The 21,367-nt window shown below is 33.9% G+C and overlaps 1 protein-coding gene across 2 annotated transcripts in view; it reads left to right on the top strand.

The window, feature by feature from the left end:
* Window positions 1–21,367, top strand: part of LOC145675686 (lachesin-like) — a 1,025,328-nt gene that overhangs the window by 595,691 nt on the left and 408,270 nt on the right. For both annotated transcript variants that reach the window (XM_081746292.1, XM_081746281.1), the window contains exon 2: window positions 519–653. In XM_081746292.1, the coding sequence (XP_081602418.1) occupies window positions 602–653 (52 nt within the window). In that variant the 5' untranslated portion in view covers window positions 519–601. The remainder of the gene's footprint in view (window positions 1–518; window positions 654–21,367) is intronic.

The following is a 21,367-nucleotide window of genomic DNA, read 5'->3' on the forward strand; positions in this document are numbered from 1 at the left end:
CATTTTCCACCTGTGGCTCTTCTCAAAATCCTGAACCCTCCAACATTGACAAGAAAACAATTACACCACTGCATTTGTGAGCTCGAGCTAGTTTCATTTAATATGATACTTGATACCTTCCCTTGAATCCAAGATGGCGGACATAATCGATATACACCCCAAACGTTGCTGCACCTCACCCAATATCAGTATCCGTTACTACAATCACTTTTCACTTGTTTCCCTCCGGTTTCAAATTATAAAGGTGTACAAGGACTTTTGACTCACCCTGTATATATAATATACGATATTTACCTTTCACGTTATAATACAAAATACTGTATAATGTATTGTATGCTGTAATGAAATTAGTGTTAAAAATAACTAAGAGAAACTACAAACAAGAAAACAAAAATAGAAAGAAAGAGCAATAAGGAAACTATTTGTTTGAAATACAGCTCAATGAGAAAATAATATTTATTTATTTTCTGTTAATTAATAATTTAATTAATTTCACAATTTTTGTTCTTGTATTTCAGCCATTGGCGTGATACTGTGGATCTCGCCAAGGTGTGACGTATGAACGCCAAGCCGAAAGAAAATACTGCAGACTTCCCTGAAGATGTCACTAGTGTGGACGAGTCTCCTCACGATATTTAGCGTACAATTAGTAGGTAAGTACAAAGTAATTTTCTCTTGCTTTGAATAATAATATTAAATGATTCGTTATTAACATTCTAGTATATTAAATCTAATTATATAATGTAAATTTTGATTCATTGATTTTCTAGGAGAAATTAATTTTGTTTACACAACGTGTTTTTCTTTTGCCTGTATCTTCAATATTTTGATTATTATATTAATGACTACCAAATGCGGAAATTATTTTACTTTCTTCGTTCTGCATCTTTCACATAAAATTTGTCTGAACTCGAAGTCTCGAAGTGAAATTCGAACACCTGATATGCACATCTTTGTAAATCGTCAACACCTTGTTTATTCCATTCTAGATCAAATATCTAAATTCGCTGAAATACGGATTTAATTATTTTAAATTACAAGTCTAACTACCGAATTTCATGTGTCTAACCTTAAAAGATTCTGAGATATGGACATCTTATAACAATCCCCATTGCAATCTCCATCTCTCTTCCCAGGTTGAACTTAAAATCATTCTTCCCTAATGCTATATTACGTCACAAATCCTTGGTACTGTCCAAATTTCAAATTTCCAGCGTAAGCTGTTTGACCTAAGCATTGATCACTCAGTCTATCATTCTGCCATTCAATGAGGATAATACCATTTGTTTACAATAATCTTCTGAAAACGTTATAGCATCTGCGTATATTATGATTATAAATACGGTACGTGATTCTGAAGGTTAGTTGTCATGAAAATGAAAATGAAATGAAGTGTTTAAGTTTTACGTCCCATGGCAATGCCGGCTAGGCTTAAGGAGACGGTGATGATGAGAAATGAATGAAAATGGTGGAATAAATAAAATGGAAGGAAATGAGAGAACCTCGAGAAAACCCACGCATAGGGCGTTTTACCCGCCAAAGCCACTTGCAGAGAGCTGGGATCGAACCAGGGCCACACACACACACATACAACAGAAGTGAATACTCTACCACTGAGCCACCGCGGCCTCTAGTTGTAATACATTATTTCATCGTTTTAATATGAATATATACTTAATGTGTATATTAATACACTGATTCTTTAAATGAGATGTGTGACAAATCTTCGAAGTAATACTATGACTACGTAATTCGGAGCTTTATGTTAGTTGTTACTATAGTGACCACTAGGATTCGTAAAGCCTGGGCTCTATATCAATCACAAAACTGCTTCCCCTCACGTGGGATGCATCGGAAGAATTCGGCACGATTCGTGCAGATATCTTTCGAACACACACTTTAGAATACGTGAAACAACAGAAGTATATCAATAGTGTTGCCACATTTAGAAGTCACTGCGAACGAGTGACAAATAAACAGTACTTACAGACCTATCACACGAACACTAATAAGAATTCGAATTAAACGGTAACAATAATATAGCAAAATATAAAACAATACTAATAACAAACCGAAACTTAACGACAATTTGATAACACTGTACCCTCAGGAGACGTTCTCCGTATAGCGCGAGAGACAACACTGGCAAAATTTCATGGATGGGGGTTGAGGACTCGGACACACTCTGCGCTCTATTGAATGCTGAAATGGGTAGATCTGGGCAAGCCTCACAACACCATGCGATCACTATATAACTCTCTAAGTTAATTTTCTTGTGTATCTATAGGTTGGTTTAAGGTGCTGCTATGTAGCTGCGAATATCCATAAAATTATTTGCTCTGCAACACCATCAATTTGAGTACCAACATTGTGTATTATAAATGTCTGAAAATTTTCGTCCTGTTAGTGTGGTCTCGAATTTCAGGACGTCATAGGATTCAACGTTGAACAAATAAACACTGAAAATAAATACTAAATTTTTAGACACCCTAAAAATGTAATAATAAGCTTTTATTACATCAACCATTTAGCAGCAGCAACCTAAGAATTAAAAAAAAAAAATTCTTTCATGAGTACGATGTCTTTTAAAGAGGATGTGCAGCTAGACTTTTCTGAATATCTCAACAGTGTAATTTTCCTTTCTTGTTTTTATTTTTCTTAATTCAATAAAATAGATATGTTTAACTATAAATCAAATCATGGCTGAGTTTTACTCCAAAATGTAGAAAATTATTATATTTTCACTTAAGTTCACAGTTAGGCCTATATATAATTATCGCATAGAATATTCCTCTAGGAAAGAAGATGAAAAGAAGTGTTAACGTTGAAAAGGGGTAAAGGAGGAAGTTATTGATATTTTAATTAGATATTTCTTTACTATAATTAACATCTTATGTTATGAGTTGTAAGGTAAATGGATTGTTTGTTCATTTAAAGTTAAACGCCCCTTTCAGCACCAAGTATATATGAGAAGATAACCCTCAGCTTTAACATGGGGTCCGAACCACATGAATTCACGATGGTAGTTGACCCGAATCTCTCTCGCCAAAGACGCACACGTTAGCCATATAACCACTAACGAACTCTGTGGAGCATATGGAAAAATCAGAAATAAATAGAACGAAGCAGTCAATATAATACGTTATACACTCTTTCTCTATCAAACGAAGGGAACGTGATAGTTATGTGGTAGCGTTTTTAACTTTGGTGCGTAGAGTCTCTGGTTCGGTCCCCAATCAAGTAAGTTTGTGGTGAACAACATCAGGCGTCTGACATTCAAAACATCAGGCGTCTGAACGGTGTCATAAATTATTGTAACCCAAAACAAACTCGAGCAAAGCGAGTTGCTTAGGAATCAGACGGATTGCTTTTGTGACACCTACATCTAGCCCAAGAGTGTTATTTGCTATGAAAACTTATAAGGAAACAAAGAAGCTAGTTGTGTAGGAATGTAACTTCTCTTATAGCATAAACAGAATTCATCAGTGTCTGGGTTGCTTTCTTTCGTGGTTGTTCGTTTGTTCTCCAAAATTATAGTTGTCAATGTCTTTAAGCAAACCGAGTACAAGTGCGGAGTTCTCTTTTTTTTTTAAAAAAAAAAAGTGCTACAAAATCAAGCTCGAAGAATTATTTTGTGTGTTCACGATTTTTGAAACCCATAATAATAAATTTACAATACTCATATTCAGACAATGACGAAATATTAACTGATATAGAGGATAGTGAAAGTAGTGTTGAAGACGGGTTTAGTATTTCCACTGGAAAAGTAAACAGGTAAATAATTTAGTTGCTATATGTAGCCCTACTTCTAAGATGCACAGTCAAAATTCTTGAATTTGCTGGAATAGTATATTTACATTGTGAATAATGTTACCAACGTATGTGTCATAATCTCAACTGGAGAAAGAGCGAGAAGGGGAAGCGGAGTCCGCAATCCGGCAACTCCGTCTGCAACACGGGAGGCTCAAGAGGACTTTATGGTGATTGACAATAGAAGTCAAGTAACAGTTCTTTGTTTTCTGGCGGCCGCCACTATCGAGCTTCTCATATGACACACATTTTGCTTTCAAGAAGAATTCTAATTCATTACCATTAAGCATTACAAAAATTGTTCAACTAAAGCTTTCATTTAGATTAAGTACCTCCATACTTTCTAACGGGCATTATTCTGGCATTCTGAACTTTTTTTAAGGTTTGACAGAAGATTTGGTTTCGTAGGTACATAAATATCCCGTTTAATTCCAGTTTCATCCAACATATGAAAGGGGTTAAGGAGGAACAAACGTAAATTCACAGAGAGAATCAACCGTTTTTACAAAGAATGTTTTGGTTTTTGTTCCGCTGTCTTTGTGTGTCTGCCCCGTGTGACAGAGAAGTCTGTTTCCCACTCTCAAAGGAGTGTTTTCCTGCCTCGTACAATCTCCCCGCAGGGAGATGGCGCTGAGCAATGAACGAATGAACACTTGTGTTTCCTCTGATGCTCACTAGGCGGAACTATAAGATAAGCTCTACGACGCGATAGAGGCAGAAAATCCAGTGTTAAGGTTTCGAGGAAAAGAAAATAGACCCCCCCCCCCTTCCCGTTAAAACCTTTTCTTCTCTGTGAACGATACGATGAAGGATAACACGTGAAACATCTGTTAGAAATTGATATAAAAATGCATGAAGTTTATTCAAAAGTACTATATATATATATATATATATATATATATATATATATATATATATATATATATATATATAACTTTTGAATAAATCTCGTGCATTATAGTATATATATATATATATATATATATATATATCTACTATAATTGTTTTTCGACCCCAAAATTAACTGTATTTAACGTATACTCATTATGTACCGTTAAAAAAGCTTTTTAAAAATATATTCCTATTGCTTACCTGATTAAACTCTCTATGGAAGAATTGCTGCAAATATTTGGTACAACAAAACATAAGCAAAATTAACTTTATCGTGTTCTTATTATGAACCAGTTAAATTGAACACGGAAAATATAGCTATTATATCTAGTGCTGGATTTACGTAAGCTAAACAAGCTATAACTTATGGCCCCACTCTTTTGAGGGCCTCAAAAACTTGAAAGGAAGAAAACTGGATGTACGTTTTCAAAAACAAATTTAAAACATAAATAAAATAAGACTACATACACAAACAATAGCTTCTATGATGTAAATAATGGCGCTCCTGTTAACCTGCTTCCTAAAATGCCAGTTAACAAAGGATATGTGGACATAAAAAGGCCAGATTACCTTCAATAGCTTAGCTCCTCGTCAAACGTTAACCAGGCTCTAATTATATCATATTTTACTACGAATAGCAGAGGAAGTGAACCATAACAGAGATTATCATTTACACAATAACTGTTATCAGTTCAACACTTTACATTTATTGTATTATTTTGCATATTCAATTTCTCGTTCTTCATTTGATTTCTCTGTCTTTTTTTTAAAAAAAAGAAAAACAATGATCAAAGATGTGTACGTGATTTCCAGAACTCATCCTGACCAAACGTGGCATAAAGGTAGAATTTGACCTGTTTAGAATGCATATCAAATTATTCCCTGCGTAGACCTACGATTTGTGAGTTATGCGTCATCAGATTTTGAAGTTTGAACTTAGATGATCCTTTTGCGTAAGAAAAGTCACGAATTGCTATATAAATTAAGAATTGGGATAAAATAAACGTATACATAGCACAAACCTGTTGAATGCTAATTTGAATTTATATGTCAATCTGTTAAACGTTAAGCAGGTACAGTGTGTATACTTACCTATATTAAGAAACTGCTAAATCAATTAACGACGATCGTTTTTTTTTTTTTTTCAGAATCAAGAAGCTCATTATTAGTTAGATATCATATTAGTTTTAGATGAAAACTAAATTTGAAAAGTGGAAATTTTCATTTAAAAATTACAATAGTACGGTATTTTACTATAGAATATTAAAATAGAATATTGATATAAATTGGAAAAAATGAAATGAAAACTTTGAGTTTCACGTCCCACGGTTATGCCGGTTAGGCTAAAGGAGACGGTGATGATGAGTAATGAATGAAATGGTGGAATGAAGAAAGTGGGAGGAAACGGGAGAATCCCAAGAAAACCCACGCACACGGTGTTTGTCCACCACAAAAGCCCACTTGGCGGGGGCTGGGCTCGAACCCGGGACCCCAAGCACCAGAGGTGAACGCTCTACCACTGAGCCACCGCGCCCCTGATATAAATTGGAATTGTATACACGAGGATAATGGAAATACAAAGTACAAAAAATGTTTTTAGTACAATGAGTGGTTTAAAAAAGTGTAATTTTCGTGTGAAGTACCTTTTTCGAAGGCAGAAACGAGTTTAAAAACGCTAGACTTTTCCATTGTCAATGTCCTTCAACTGCCCATATTCTATGGAAAATTACTTACCACAAGGGCTTCTAATCTTTAAAAGTAATAACTAATGAAAAAATGAGAAAATGAACACAAACATAGCCCAGGAATTATTTTCAGTCTTATAGCCCCAGAACGGTTTCCGTTTTCTCATTCAACCCCAAAATCGATATACATATGCGTATGATGTATTTTGAAAGAGGCAATAATAGATGTTCTTAATATGAAAGATTATCATTTTTTAAAAACAAACTATTGATACCAACTTAGTATATTTTATAATATAACCATACACAGTTACACATATAAACACACAATATTCATACAAGTTAAAAACAACAAAAAGTATTAAATGCAAGTATGACACAATGGGGGAATTCTCACAAAAGAGTAATAAGGAAAGAAGTGGTAGGTGAATTCGAGGGAACCAGAAGGGGGGGGGGAAATGATCCACAATGAATCGACATGAAGTGGAACTCACAAGGTAACTAACAGAGGAACCGCTATTATTCATGCTAGTTACCTTCCAATGCGCACGGATCAAAGAAAGACCCAATCTCATTTTAAAACTCGTTTTCTACCCGGGGTTTCATGTGACATAAACTCTGATGTAACATAAACATAAAAGTCAGTCACAAAACTGAGATCTGGACATAAATTTAGAGCTGAAATTGCTGCTTGTGCATACCATTATTTCCATAAATGTCATTTTTGCAACGAGATAGAGCCGCCTGTGGGCAAGAAAACGAACAAAAAATATCTCTCATGTGCATTTTGTCCCTGAAAGGTATTGTTTTCTATAATAAACGATGAGCGGCGCTGTTGTATCTCTGCGTATATATATATATTTTTTTCCTACAACGTACAAAATCTAATTAAAATTACTGAAATCGGTGAAATTGTTTTTATCAACAAGATTATCAAAAATTAGTACCAATAAGGTGAATATTATTTCCTGTGTGAAAAGTGTGTCATTTTACGTTAGCCTGTTATCTCGCCTCAATTTGAGGATTTCGTTATTCCATTGTTTTATTTTAATGACGTAATTTGCTTCCTGAATGCTCACTTGCACAATTTCTTGAACGTAATTTCCCCTTCATATACTTTGAAACTACTTTTTTTTTTGTGTGTGTTCGTGTATTTTAAGTCATTTTCTTAAAGATGTTTAGTAGCCTTGCTATCATCTTTCACATTTATTTCACATTCGCTTGATAAAACTATTAAATTGTAATTTTCTCGAAGAAATTTGTCTAAGTCCATAAATTTCACTAAATGTTTGATAAATTATGTTATAATATTTCGAATGTCATCCTTAGAAGTATTTCCTCAAATGAGAGTTTTTACTGAAATGGTTTTCGTCGTTCAAATTAAAAACGTTGAACTTTTTACGCTAGTAAAATTTCAGTTACTTTAAGCTATTTCTTAGATTATCTCAAACGAATAGATATTGAAATTTCCTCATAAAAATGTTAGAACCTTTGTTATATAAGAAATAATAAAATCGGTTTATTTGCAGTAATTCCCTTACGAATATTTCTCGCAGATCCACTCAAAGAGCACTATATAGAAGATACGATATGCATGCTATTTTTTAAATCCGTTTTTGTTTAGTCTATGTCTAAACTAATGAGTCTAAATCTGTCTGCCTAAATCGAGCAACAAGAAACAGGCAATAATTAGTATACGTGCAATAAAGAACATTTTATTGTATATTATTTATTGCTTGTTTCGTATTGATCTTAGATCATTGTATGCATTTACTATTGGTCTATTATTAAATAAATTATTTCATTAAAGAGAACGCCATCTAGGGCCCTGAAATCTTGAATTAATGCTAACTTTATATGAGGGGCAATTGCAAAGGACATTTTAACAGATCTTTAAATACAGAGATAGAACTACCAAATTTAAACGGAAACTGGGACAAACGATGTAATAGATAGTTTAGCAGTAGCACCTCCGGAAATTTTGCTTATTTTAAATTTCCAGAGTAATCAAATTGTTTCCCTACTTTATTACTATACTGATAAATTCAATATGCAAGATGTCTCCAAATTTCGCTGACATAAAGTAACTTTATTATTATCAGAGTTACAACAAAATGTAAGAGGGTAAACCATCTACAAACATGGTGTTTTCAATCTAAAATGAAGAAATTTTTCAAATCGGACGAGCGGTTTGGGCTGTACACTCTTTATGTGCCCAATGTTAAATAAAAATACAACGTTGCCATTTACCTGGACCCACAACATAAGTGAATGAATAAAGTTACTGTCTTTGATGCTAACGTGTCGATGGCCAGCCTCCGTTTCAAACAGTAACTTCATTCATTTATGTGGTAGGTCCAGGTAAATGTCAACGTTGTATTTTCATTTAATATTGGCCGTATAAAGATTGTACAACCGAAACGGCTCGTTTGATTTAAAAAAAATTCCTTCACTTTAGATTGAAAACATCATAGGGGACTTTTGAGACACACTGTATATTACTTTCTATTCTTCATCTTCTTTCTGACCTCAACCGTAGGTTGATGGGCAACATGAAAATTTTAAACTTTTCTTTTCCTTGGGAGAGCTGTTTTATACTTTGACAAGGTCTCTTCTTCGTAACAGCATCTAGATATTCTATCCTTGGTCTTTGTCTTCCTAGTTTTCCTTCTCCCTTTACCTCTATCAGTACGGCGATTCAATCGGAGTGCCGAATAAGATGACCAAGCATGCTGTTTCTTTTTTTCTATTATCTTCATGATCTGTCGTCCTTCATTAATTTCCTTTAGTACGTATTCATTCCTTTTCCACGATATGCACAACATTCTTCGTCAACTCCAGTTATATTACCACTAAAATACTATATTTTGCACTTGTTCATTACTTTTGCAAGTTTAAGAAAAGTGTTTATAGACATAAAAATATCATAATATCACATTCGCTTAATACTGCAAGTTTAATATTATATTGGTTTCTTACAAACACTGGAGAGCACTTTAACAAGACAGTACCTCACATTAAATCATGTATGGTAACATTGAGCTACGCATTCCTGTCATATTTTAACATTGCTTCTAAAAACTGCTCGAAATATCCATGATTTGAGCATTTTTGTTTTACCAAGGAAGACAAGCATAGCACCATAATACCACTTGTGAGCTTTCGGAAAACACGAGTACTTTAAATGACCTCGTGTATTTTAGAATTTTCTTCTCACTCAATTCATTATTCCGTAATGGTTGTTGCTTTAGCTTATGTATTTAGCAAGACTGGAGGATAAATAAGCTAGTGACACTTCTACGTTAGTCAAGAGCAACAAGGAAAGTATTCGAGTACCCACTGACCTGGGAAGAAATTCATCGGGATAGAACATGGGCTACTGCACAAATAGCACATTAGAATCAAACAGAAAATTTGCAAAAGGCCAGAAGTGAATCGTGGTCTGCAGAAGCAACGGTTGTAAATCAAAGGTGTTCCGAAGGAGGTCTATTTTCTTTAAGGTAGAGAAACACCTCTCTTCCCCGACGATCGCTATTTTGTTAGTGTATTTTGAATGAATATAGGGGATAGAATTTCAATTTTCAGTGACCGTGTAGCTATTTCTGACTGTTGTTCTACTGTAAATATTTTACTTCAAGACATCATTTAATAAATACTAATAATTTCGAGTGATTTGTCGTTTTCAAACAATGGGAATTACCATCAATTGCTAAACTATTAAATTTGATGGCGAAATCATTTTGAATATAGAAATTTTTCTTTAATGAATAGTAGAAGTATGTATATTTCCAAGTAGGAAGGAAAACAAATATCGCCATTGGAAGTGCATTTGTAGTATTATGAAAGTTTATTGTATTTTATTTGATTTATTACTCGTTCTGCAGACTATATTACATGTATGTTTGCCTATTGACTCAATTCAATTCAATTTTTAAGTGTAACTATGTTTCAAATCGGGGAATTTGACAAAATCAAAATTAAGGTGCCGAATAATCATAAAAGGGATATGTTAGATTTCTGTACATAGTAAGAATATTATTAAAATTCCCAGTATCATTCTTTCACTGTCACAAATTATTTGCTAGATTAAACGTTAGAAGGGTCCGTGGTTCGATCCCAGATCCTGCCAAAGGGGCTTTGTAGTGGATAAACATCGTGAGTGGGCTTTCTCAGGTTATTTCCATTTTCTTCCATTTTTTAAATGCACCATTTCGTGCACTCTCATCCTGGTCGTATCCTTTAACCTACACATCATAACCATGGGATGTAAAACTGAAAGATTTCATATCATAATAATTACTTGTATGGCACTCAAAAATATTGATGAGAGATTGACTTTAAATTACTAGACTGCGTAGAATGGAAATGAGTATCATATCACTTATAATGCGTTCAGAAATCCACCACAACATTAAAAGTGTTACTATGAAGGCACAAGGGCAATTAGCTATTTGTAATGTATATAGACATTTCAAACGAAATTTTCCCTTAAGATGCACTCAAATTCTCGGAACTGAATTCCATCTGTAAGAAGTGTTGTATAAAATAATGGGGAAAGATCTGTTGTAAGGTATCTGCAGGTATTTACGCCAGTGTAGCTAAATACGCCAAGTATTCAGTGCTGGGACGTGTCCGACGAAATCCGCCAGAATGCGCCTCCAATATGTGCTACGGGCTTGGACAAGTCCGATTTGACGAATTACCCCGGGAGACAGCGCTGAGACCGCCACGCCGTGCAGTGTTGTTTGCTTCGGGAAGGTTCCGTGGAATGACGTTATTATTTCAATAGAGGTAAGAATCCGTTATAGTACCGTACCAACTCAGAACATTGTCGATTGTTTACAGCAATGTACACCTTATTTCGTGTCCGTCTAGGAACACTTTGTTTTGTAAGTGTAACAGTTAGACGCCATAACTGCATAAAACAGTTATAGCTAAATAACCTATTCGAGGTATTTTGTTGCGGTACACAGTATGCATGTGCAGAAACATTTAATAATACAGACACATATTATCATATTTTTTTCTTGATTTATATTTTCTACCAATGATATTACTAGGACTAGAATATATTTTCTCCTTTTGTTGATGCATTTGAAAACGCTGCTCTTCATTATGAAAATTGGTTTTAAATCATATTCTGCATCACACCAGAGAACAAACAGTTGTTAAATTTAACAGATCTTGGAACACACGGTGTTTCAGTGGCAGAGCTCTTACCTCTGGAGCGCGAGGTATCTGGTTCGATTCCTGGCCAAGTAAGTTTGTGCTGGACAACGTTGTGTCCGTAGGTTTTCTTGGCGTACTTCCGTCTTCTCCCACATTCTCATTCCACTGTTTCTACTATCACCATTCACTGCCCTTAATCATCCGTCTCTCTTAACCTAAATGACATAATCATGTGAAAATGAAAGATTTTTAACAGATCTTAAATGTATGTTTTCTTTCTCCAGTTTCTGTGTGTTTCTTAAAAAAAAGAAAACATTGGAACAAAATATTTCCTTCTTCAATACTTATCATAAACCAGTGATTCTCAAATTAAGATCCGCGGAGCCATAAGTATTCTTTGTATAGATTATAAAATTAATAGATGGTATAATTTACATCTTGCATAGTTATTTTAGGTTAAAACACAACGGATATACCAATCAATAGATTTCATCGTGCTTAACTCGGGTGAGTTTCAAGCTTATGCACCGTTTCCGAGAAAATTGAAGAATTTTATTTTAAAAAAATGTAATCTTAAAAATTGATACTATAGGACAACCACGCTGTATATTAACGTGAAACTTATACTGCAGTGTACTATTATCAAGCTCTTGAATATGAATTCAAGAAGACCCCCTACATAAGATGGTTAATAAGATATTGTCTAAAATTATAATTAATTCTAAAATTTTAAGTTTGGTTTAACTGTAACACTTTCCAAAGGTAGGCAACGCACTTGTATATTAATCGATAAATCATTTCGAGTTGAAGAAAATGGTATGTTTAAGTTTAAATTCGCATGCGTAGTTCTCGAGGAAATCTAGTAAACCTGTTTTATGCCTCTAAAAAATATGTTGTTCCTAGCCAATACCATAATTGAGAGTTTTGTTGTTGTTGTTGCTGCTGCTGCTGTAAATTGTATCTATTGTTCTTTTTCTTCTTCTTACGGTGACACAAATACTGTCAATTGTCTCACAGACACTCCTAACAGTACAGCACATACTATTTCTATACTAGAGATTATACAAAGTACAATAGCTTATACAGGGTGTTTCAAAACAACAGCAATAATGTTTAGGAGGTGATTCCTGATTCCAAGATAAGACAAAAAGTATATACCAACTTCGATGCACAAAGTCTTCCTTTCGGAGTTATAGGCTATCCAAAACACGAATAAATGAAATTCAAAGGTCCATAGCTCCAAAACTATGGGACCTACCGTAGTTGGGTCGAGACTTCACTTAGGAACTAATATTAGCACTATCCAAAAAAATACATGTTTCAAAATTCTGCCGGTACTCATACAATTTTTATAGCGGTAGTTTTTCTAATGGCATACAATACTATACTCACCAACTCCCTCAATAAAAATTGTTGCCGAAGTACCACAGGATTCTGCACATGGGTATTTGGATAGGGCACATATTAGTTCCTAAGTGTAGTTTTGACCCGACTGTGGTATGTCCCATAGTTTTGGTGCTTTGGACCTTTAAAGTTCATTTTTACGTGTTGTCGGCAGCCTATAACTTCGGAAGGAAGCATTTGTGTACCCAGGTTGTTCTACACTATTTGTCTTATCTTGGTTTCAGGAATCAGCTCCCAAGCGTTGCCGGTGTTATTTTGAAACATCCTGTATATGAATGTTTCATTATGCAATATTCTTAATTGCCTTCTGTATAATGAAAAAGAAACTACAGCTAGACTCATACAGAACGTTACTTTTGAAATGCTCCCCATTTCTGTTGGAGAAAGTTGGCACCTGTGAACGTTACATGATTTTTATCTGTTGTCTTTTATTATTATTGTTAACTATTTGTGGTTACTAGTCACGGAGCGCTGAACAGCGCTTGATCTTGATCTGTTTTGTGTAACGGGTAGGACCTATGCGGAGTTGTTATGATATAGGTTCTCTGGTCGTGTGATTTCTCGCAAAGATGAAGTGAATTGTCAACTGAAATCTTCTGATTTGACACCATGTGATTTCTTTCTGTGGGGGGTATTTGAAATCTTGAGCTTACACAAGAAAAACCTCGATCACTTCCAGAGCTCAAGGGCGAGATGCAGCATATAATTTCAGTACTAGAGATGCTGGATTGAAAAGTTATGGAAAAATTCGTTGAAAGAACGAGCGTGTGTCTGCAGAGTCGTGAAGAGCATTTGAATGATATCAAATTTCATACATAATCACAGGCAGCATACACTGCAAAAATATGTAATTATGTAATCACTTACGTAAATTGCTAATTTCATCAATACATTTGTATATTATTATGCGCTCAAAAGTAGAGTTCTTTATGGAACACCCTCTATTTCCAAGGTAGAGATTATACAAAATATAATAGCTTATATAGATGTTTCATTATGCAATATGCTTGATAGCAATCTATATAACTAAAACATAAACTAATATTACAGTATTATCTGTTATTAATAGGAGTATGAAATGAAAGAAATGTCAATTAATACTACGCGTCATTTAAAAATAGGCACTGGTATTAACATATACATTCCCGGTGAGAGATCCTTGAATCTCAACGCATTACAATGGCTTGTATCCCGCCATAAACTGTAGGTCCATATCTCGTACAGTCCCGGTACTGGGAAGGGACGCTAATCTCTAACGAACCAACATAATAATATGCTAAACAAAAATGTTTTCAAACGAGATAAGAGAAGGATAAGGCACGGAAGATTCTAACGCATTCCACAATATTAGTATTAACGATTAACGATAAATAAAATTGTCCAAAAATGATTCATATAGCAGTTAATACATTTTATCAATCTGAAACAAATAATGTATGTAAATGCAAAATCTCATGTGTAATTTTGGAGGAAATGGAGGAAAAAACAATTACGTTTCTCTTTTAATATATTTATAAGTTTCAGTAACTTGTAAAATATTTATTTCTTTAAGATATATTTGTAAACTATAATACATACATGTGTAGGTATTTCCTTCCACGCCACTCTGCATAATCTCCATTGAGATTCAGACATTATTTGCCTCACCGTTGCACCAATTTGTCCAACCTCTTTGCGAAAAATCAGAGCTTTGGCCATTTAGCACTCTTCTTACATTCGTCCTGGGTTCAAACCCTGCTCCCGCCAAGTGAACTTTGTGGTGGACAAACACCGTGTGCGTGGGTTTTCTCGGGGTTCTCCCGTTTCCTCCCACTTTCTTCATTCCACCATTCCATTCGTTATTCATCATCACCGTCTTCTTTAGCCTAGCCGGCATAACCATGGGACGTAAAACTCAAAAATTTCATTTCATTTTCTTCTCTTCACTTCTTCATCACCAGTTGACAGGAGACCAGGTCGCTTATGTAGAACCTGAACTCTTCTTCAGGGAAACGCCATTCGACATAAACGACCTGATCTCTTCTTGACGATAACGCCCACTCCCACTCAGCACGCAAACAAGAAAAACATTGAAGAATTAGGTTTGGAACGGCTGCCCCTACTCTCCATATATCCTCAATTTAGCGCCGAGTTACTTACATCTTTTCTCGGTGTTATAAGGTGAACGTCTCGAAACAGATGAAGAAGTGAAGCGGAATATAACTAAAGTGCTAAATAGCCAGAACTCTGATTTTCTTCTTTTTTTTCTTTTTTTTCTACAAAGGATTTGGACAAATTCGTGCAACGGTGAAACAAATGCCTTAATCTCAATAGGGATTACGTGGAGATGTGACAAAAGACCCGCCTGAACATGTACGTATCTATAGTTTGCAAATGTAACTTAAAAAATAAATAGTTTACAGTTTAGGGAAACTTACATATTGAACGACCTACGTATTTCGTGAACCTAAAAATGATCTGTAAAACTGGTTACAGTTGAAAACGCTGCCATGAACTAATTAAACAATTAACTTTTGCTAGAGGCTTTGGTTTAATATTCTTGCGTATGAGCTGCATAAATGTACATTTCTTAACTGACCTATAAACTAGTTTTGCCTTACTTGAAATACGTACTAATTCTTTTATCGTAGCTTCAAAATTATTATTATTATTATTATTATTATTATTATTATTATTATTATTATTATTATTATTATTATTATTATTATTATTATTATTATTATTATTATTATTATTATGCTGATGACATTAAGCTTTTTAGTGTAGTAAATAATATTGAGGACAACGATAGGCTACAAGATGACTTAAATAGAATCATTATGTGGTGCAAGGATAACGGTATGAGTATCAATTGTCTGAAAACTAAGTGCATGACCTACAGTAACAAATCACAATACTATGTAAGTCAATACGAAATACAAGGTACTGTAATACAGAAAGTTGACATAATAAAGGATTTAGGTGTAACATTTGACAGGTCACTACGCTTTGGTGATCATATACAAAATGTATGTAATGAAGCAAGAAAAGTAATCGGTTACCTGTTTAATCAATGGCCTGCTTTCTGTCAATCAAATACATATGTACTCTTATATAAATTACTGGTAAGGTCGAAACTAGAATATGCATCAGTGACTTGGAACAGCCTAACAAAAACTCTCGTAAACAAACTCGAGATAGTGCAAAAGTGTTTTATTAGAATACTTTGTTTTAAGTTAGGACTTGACTATTATTCTAGCACGTATGAATATTGGATAACGTATTTTAATTTGGAACGACTGGCTGACAGGAGAAAATTGATTGAATTTGTATTTGTAGAAAAGTTACTTGACAACCAATATACCTCAGACTATATTTTTAAAAATGTTGATTTTAAAGTTCCAACATATGGTACAAGGGCAAAAATTTTGTTGCAACCGCATAATAGAAAACATATTTTAATCTGTAGGATTTTAGAAAGCTATAATGAATACATATCTTAAAATATGACTTTACTTTAGAATTTTAAATATAACTTAGTAGTTTTTATTATTTTACTTTTAATTTTTGACACTTCTTTGTTTTAATAATTGACGTACACTACACTGTTAGTATTTTCATTATTAATAATTTATGTTATAGATGTAATCATAATCTTATCACTATACTATATATTCATTGCTAAAATAATGTAGAATAAGACAAAGTGCTGTATTTTAGCTGTTCTCAGCACGTAAAAATAAAGTTTATTATTATTATTATTATTATTATTATTATTATTATTATTATTATTATTATTATTATTATTATTATTATTATTATTATTATTATTATTATTATTAACGTATTTCCGTTTAAACCTGTTTCAGCTTAGTAATCTGACGGCCTTCTCTGACAAGTGCAGATTATTTGAAGAGTTCTTCTTGTCCTAAGAACTTTCTGACCATATGACAGTTGTCTAGTATTACATTTTTTTATAGATTTCTTAGGAGATTATTTGCGTTTTTCTGTTCAAGTTGTGTCAGGGACAATTGCTATAGTTGAGGTAATGATTGGTCTTACTGTTAACTTTCTGAAATTTCCATAACTTTTTTGAGTCGTCAGACAGGGCTTTATATTTGCATATTTATACTGACTTTGGTATGTATGTATGTATGTATGTATTATTATTATTGTTATTATTATTATTATTAAGGATTGTGCTTATGATTTTCTTTTCACGAGCTAGTTTGTGATAGAAACAACTTGTCAAATATGTAGCTACATGAATGAAATCCAGTATCCGTAAAAGAAGGTACACCTCTGGTGTATGGTGTCCTTGGTTTGATCCCAGCTCATGCCATGTGAGCTTTGTGGTGGACGAACACCATGTGCATGAGTTTTCTACTTTCTTTATTTAATTAATTTCTCATCATCACCAATTCCTTTAGCCTAGCTGGCATAGCCGTGGGACGTAAAACTTTTGTTTCATTTTTTCACTATCCTAGTAGTGACTATATTTGTTTTCTTTTGTCCATTCACATTTATAAGTTGTTCCCTAGTCTGAAATTTTTGAACTAATTTCTGATATATGAACGCAACCTATTCGTGTGAAATTCAAATAATAATGTTTGTATTATTAAAACTTTAATTTAAAACAATAGAGAATAATATAGCTCCGTACAGCTTATATTCTTTGATAAATTCACTTACACAAACATGTGTTAGCAGTATATTTGAATTTAGTTTCCTGCATTCTCAAAAAAAAAAAAAAAAAAAAAAAAGCACTTTTTATTAATATTATTTCTAAAAGCTTGTGTTTTGTGTTTCTGTGTAGAGTGACTGCGAAACAAGCATCAGAGCGAATATGTGTGTGAAAAAAAAGAAAACAAAGCTTTTATGAAAAAACTGTGTGTAAAGAATGTCCATTCTGAATGACTTTCATGTTGTTTTAAATAAATTTTAAAAATAGTAAAAAAAAAAAAAAAAAACTTCCACTGTTGGCGTAATATGAGTATTGTCTCTGCTTTTAAACGTACTATCATAACAATTCAATTATACAAAGCCATCATCTTTGTGCAATGGAAAATGCGTGCTATAGGTTTCCAACCGCACCAGGAATAAAATTCAGTCCGACATTTTTCATTTTAAAACAAGAAGCAAAGAACGAACAAATAAGTTTATGCCTAGTCTCCATGTACCAAAAACAAGTAATGGCTTTGAGGGTTAATTATATTCATGTTAATATACAACCGAATATTCTATATAATCAATGAATCTCTCTTGCCCTGAAAACAACATACCATTGAAAGGATTTTTAGAATACCGCTGAAGTTTATATTCATTTTACAACAGCAGCAAATATTTCAAAAATTCAAAACAGACACTTAATTTAAAACCCTTTATTCTGGAATTGATTAAATATTAAACCGTGTTGTTGCTCTATATTTCATATTTTAATATGAACGTATTTATGTAGGGCTATGTATGTATGTATGTATCAAGCTTCATTAAGTGATAGAGCGTTTCCAGGTTATCATAAAAGATATTTGAATATGGTCATAAGGAAATCTAAGGAAATATTTTTTTAGACGTAAGAAACTTAATTTTCCTCACTTCTAATATATCGAGAATCATTACAGTTATAGTGCTTTCAGAATTGGATATCTTTATTCTAAAAATGCCTGATCCACCGTATCTGGCACTATACTACGCTGCTCTCTGCTCTAGATCGAGAAAGGGGAGTGGTCCAACGTAGCGTAGTCATTAACGTTCTCGCTTTTGGTGCACATGGTCTCGGGTTCAATTCCCAGTGAGGATACTCAGAAGAAAATGTGTAACAGCATTCTCACACAAGACATCCTGGGCTAGATTTTTCCTAGTGTTTTCTCATTCACGCCGTGCAAATGTAAGGATGATACCTAACCTACAGGACCCAAGCCGCTACCTTCCTTCCTCCCTTTCCTGGATAGTGTACTCACAGAGAAATGTCATCCTTCATACATGACAGGCTTAAAGCATAGATGCATGTAATGCTCAGAAACATGTATAAATACATTAATTAAGAAAATATACAATAATAATAACACACATCGAACTCAGGTCCAGAGAGCATCTTTAAATAAATATCCAGACTTCGATCTTTTATTTCGGTCTTTCTTGTCGCAAGAATTTGAGTATTAACATAACTTCCTCCTACGAATGTTAAAATGTCATATCATAATTGGAATAAGGTAAGCAATTGTTCTTACAGCCCTCACTCTCTTTCCGGAACCCCTTCTCTAAACTGCACTCAAATTTCTCTCTCAACTGCTCGTCTAATTGTTCTGTAGTAAAGATTTCCGAATATTCTTTATTTTGTATTTTAGAGAATACGTTGTAAGCCCGGTTTGTCGAACGTATGCCAATCTGCTAAGCTACTACTTAGTTTCAAAAGTGGATCAATACACTACGCATACCATTCAACTAAACTGCGTAATTTCCATTCGGGAATGAGGAAGTGCAAACTCATTTGATTGCATAAAGCAATACAACAATTATGAACTACATTATCACCTTCAAACAGTGTTGCCACAGTCCTAACTCTGGAGTGGGCTGAAAAATAGTACCAAATTCAAGCAAAAAGGGCTGAATTTTATTTTATACCAGTGTAATACATGACTTTATAACACGAAACTAAAAGAGGTAAAGTTATAGAAGACTTCCCTCTTCCAAGAGTCCAAATCAAAAAAGTGCTCTTTTTAAAAATTACTTTTTAATAGCATTCAAATCGGACGATCCCAAATAACCGTGGAAGCAGATGAAACTTTTCTCACATGCAGGAACTATAAAGTGGCCGCAAATTAGAAGGGAAAATAGTTATCATTTTTAGTATGTATTGTAAGGAAACCAAACTCGCCTCTACTTCTAAGTGACCAATAAACCAAAACTTTATTATGGCCATATATGAAAAAATGTATAAAACGAGGAACAAATCAATCATCCGAGTCCGTGGTAAACAGTATGCTATAATAAAATATTAAAATATAAATTATTGCACCTTATTCTTGCTTATTCCACGACAGAAGGAAGATAATAGATTGTAAAAAGAATATCAGGTAAGTAAACTAACATTTAAAAAAAAAGTTTAAAACCGGTACAGGGTCCTACAACCTTTCCTGAAAGACGTCACAACACATTATTAATAATTTTAAGTCTCAATGATATCTATTATTTCTAACTAGTGCAGCACACATACACATAATACTGACACTTTTGAAAATGTGACAAGTATTTGTTAAATGGTGCTGAATTGCGTAGAATTGTACCAACTTTTTGACAAAACGGGCTGAAAATGCCAGCGTGGTACCAACAGGCCGATGAATGACAAAAAGGGCTGAATTTGGTACAATTGTACCAAGTGTGGCAACACTGCCTTCAAATAAGTTAGTTCTTTTATTCTGTAGACACACAAATGTTTGTCCATTGGACTTTTAAAACAACAATAAAATTATTAAATAAGAATAAAGATCTCCATCTTATGTGATGACACAACAGGGACGTCATTTAGGGACGGCAAGGCCAATTGCCCCTCTAAGTTTGAAGATGACATGCTGTTTAATAAATTGTATACTAATATACCCTATAGTAATTCAAACCATGAAACTCTTATGCTGATGAGCAATCATGCCCCCGCTGTAAAATCAGAAGTGGCGCTACTGTTACACTATTTAGTTTGTTTTGCACTACGCGTTGCTTAATGATTTCACAAATTGCAAGAAAATCACATAACGTAATCCACAAAAGAACAATTCTTTTTCATGAGATTGGCATTAAGTCCACACTTCAACTTGTGGCACGTGTCTTCTGTAGCTATTGCCACAGTGAGAGACAGACGAGATCTGGATGGCGTAATGTGTTAAGGGTCGCAAAAGATCGGTTCTATAGATCTTTCGTTAATTTACTGACACCCAGCAATACCCTTGAATCTTAAACCAAATTATTTTATAGATTTTCACAAACATGTATATGCATTTATCACATTGTATCTCGACGAGGAAAGAAGACAATGATAGTCATGGCTGCTTTATGAACGGTACTACTAGCAAACTAATAAGTATTTATTATCTATTATTGAGGGACTATCTGTACAGGGGCAAATATAAGTTTAAGAACAAGCAATTTCAGAGGACTTACCCTGAGTTAACTTTGATGTTATTCTGGTGGGCATCTTATGCATTATGATCTCGCTCCTACCCATCTTCACAGCTCCCACTCATCCAATTCTTCCATCATCATTCACTTGCCTTAATCATCGTCTTCCTTAGCCTAAAGGGTATAAGTGTGGGACGTTAAACTTAAATATTTCCTTTCATTTTCATTTCCCATCCATTCGAGGGTGGAGTTGTTATTCAGGATATGGCTGATTATCGAGAATTATCGTCCTCCTACTGGTTAGAGTTTAAGATAAT

This window comes from Thermobia domestica, chromosome 2 (genome assembly GCF_964235325.1).
Source record: "Thermobia domestica chromosome 2, izTheDome1.hap1.1, whole genome shotgun sequence".
NCBI classification, from domain to species: Eukaryota; Metazoa; Arthropoda; class Insecta; order Zygentoma; family Lepismatidae; genus Thermobia; species Thermobia domestica.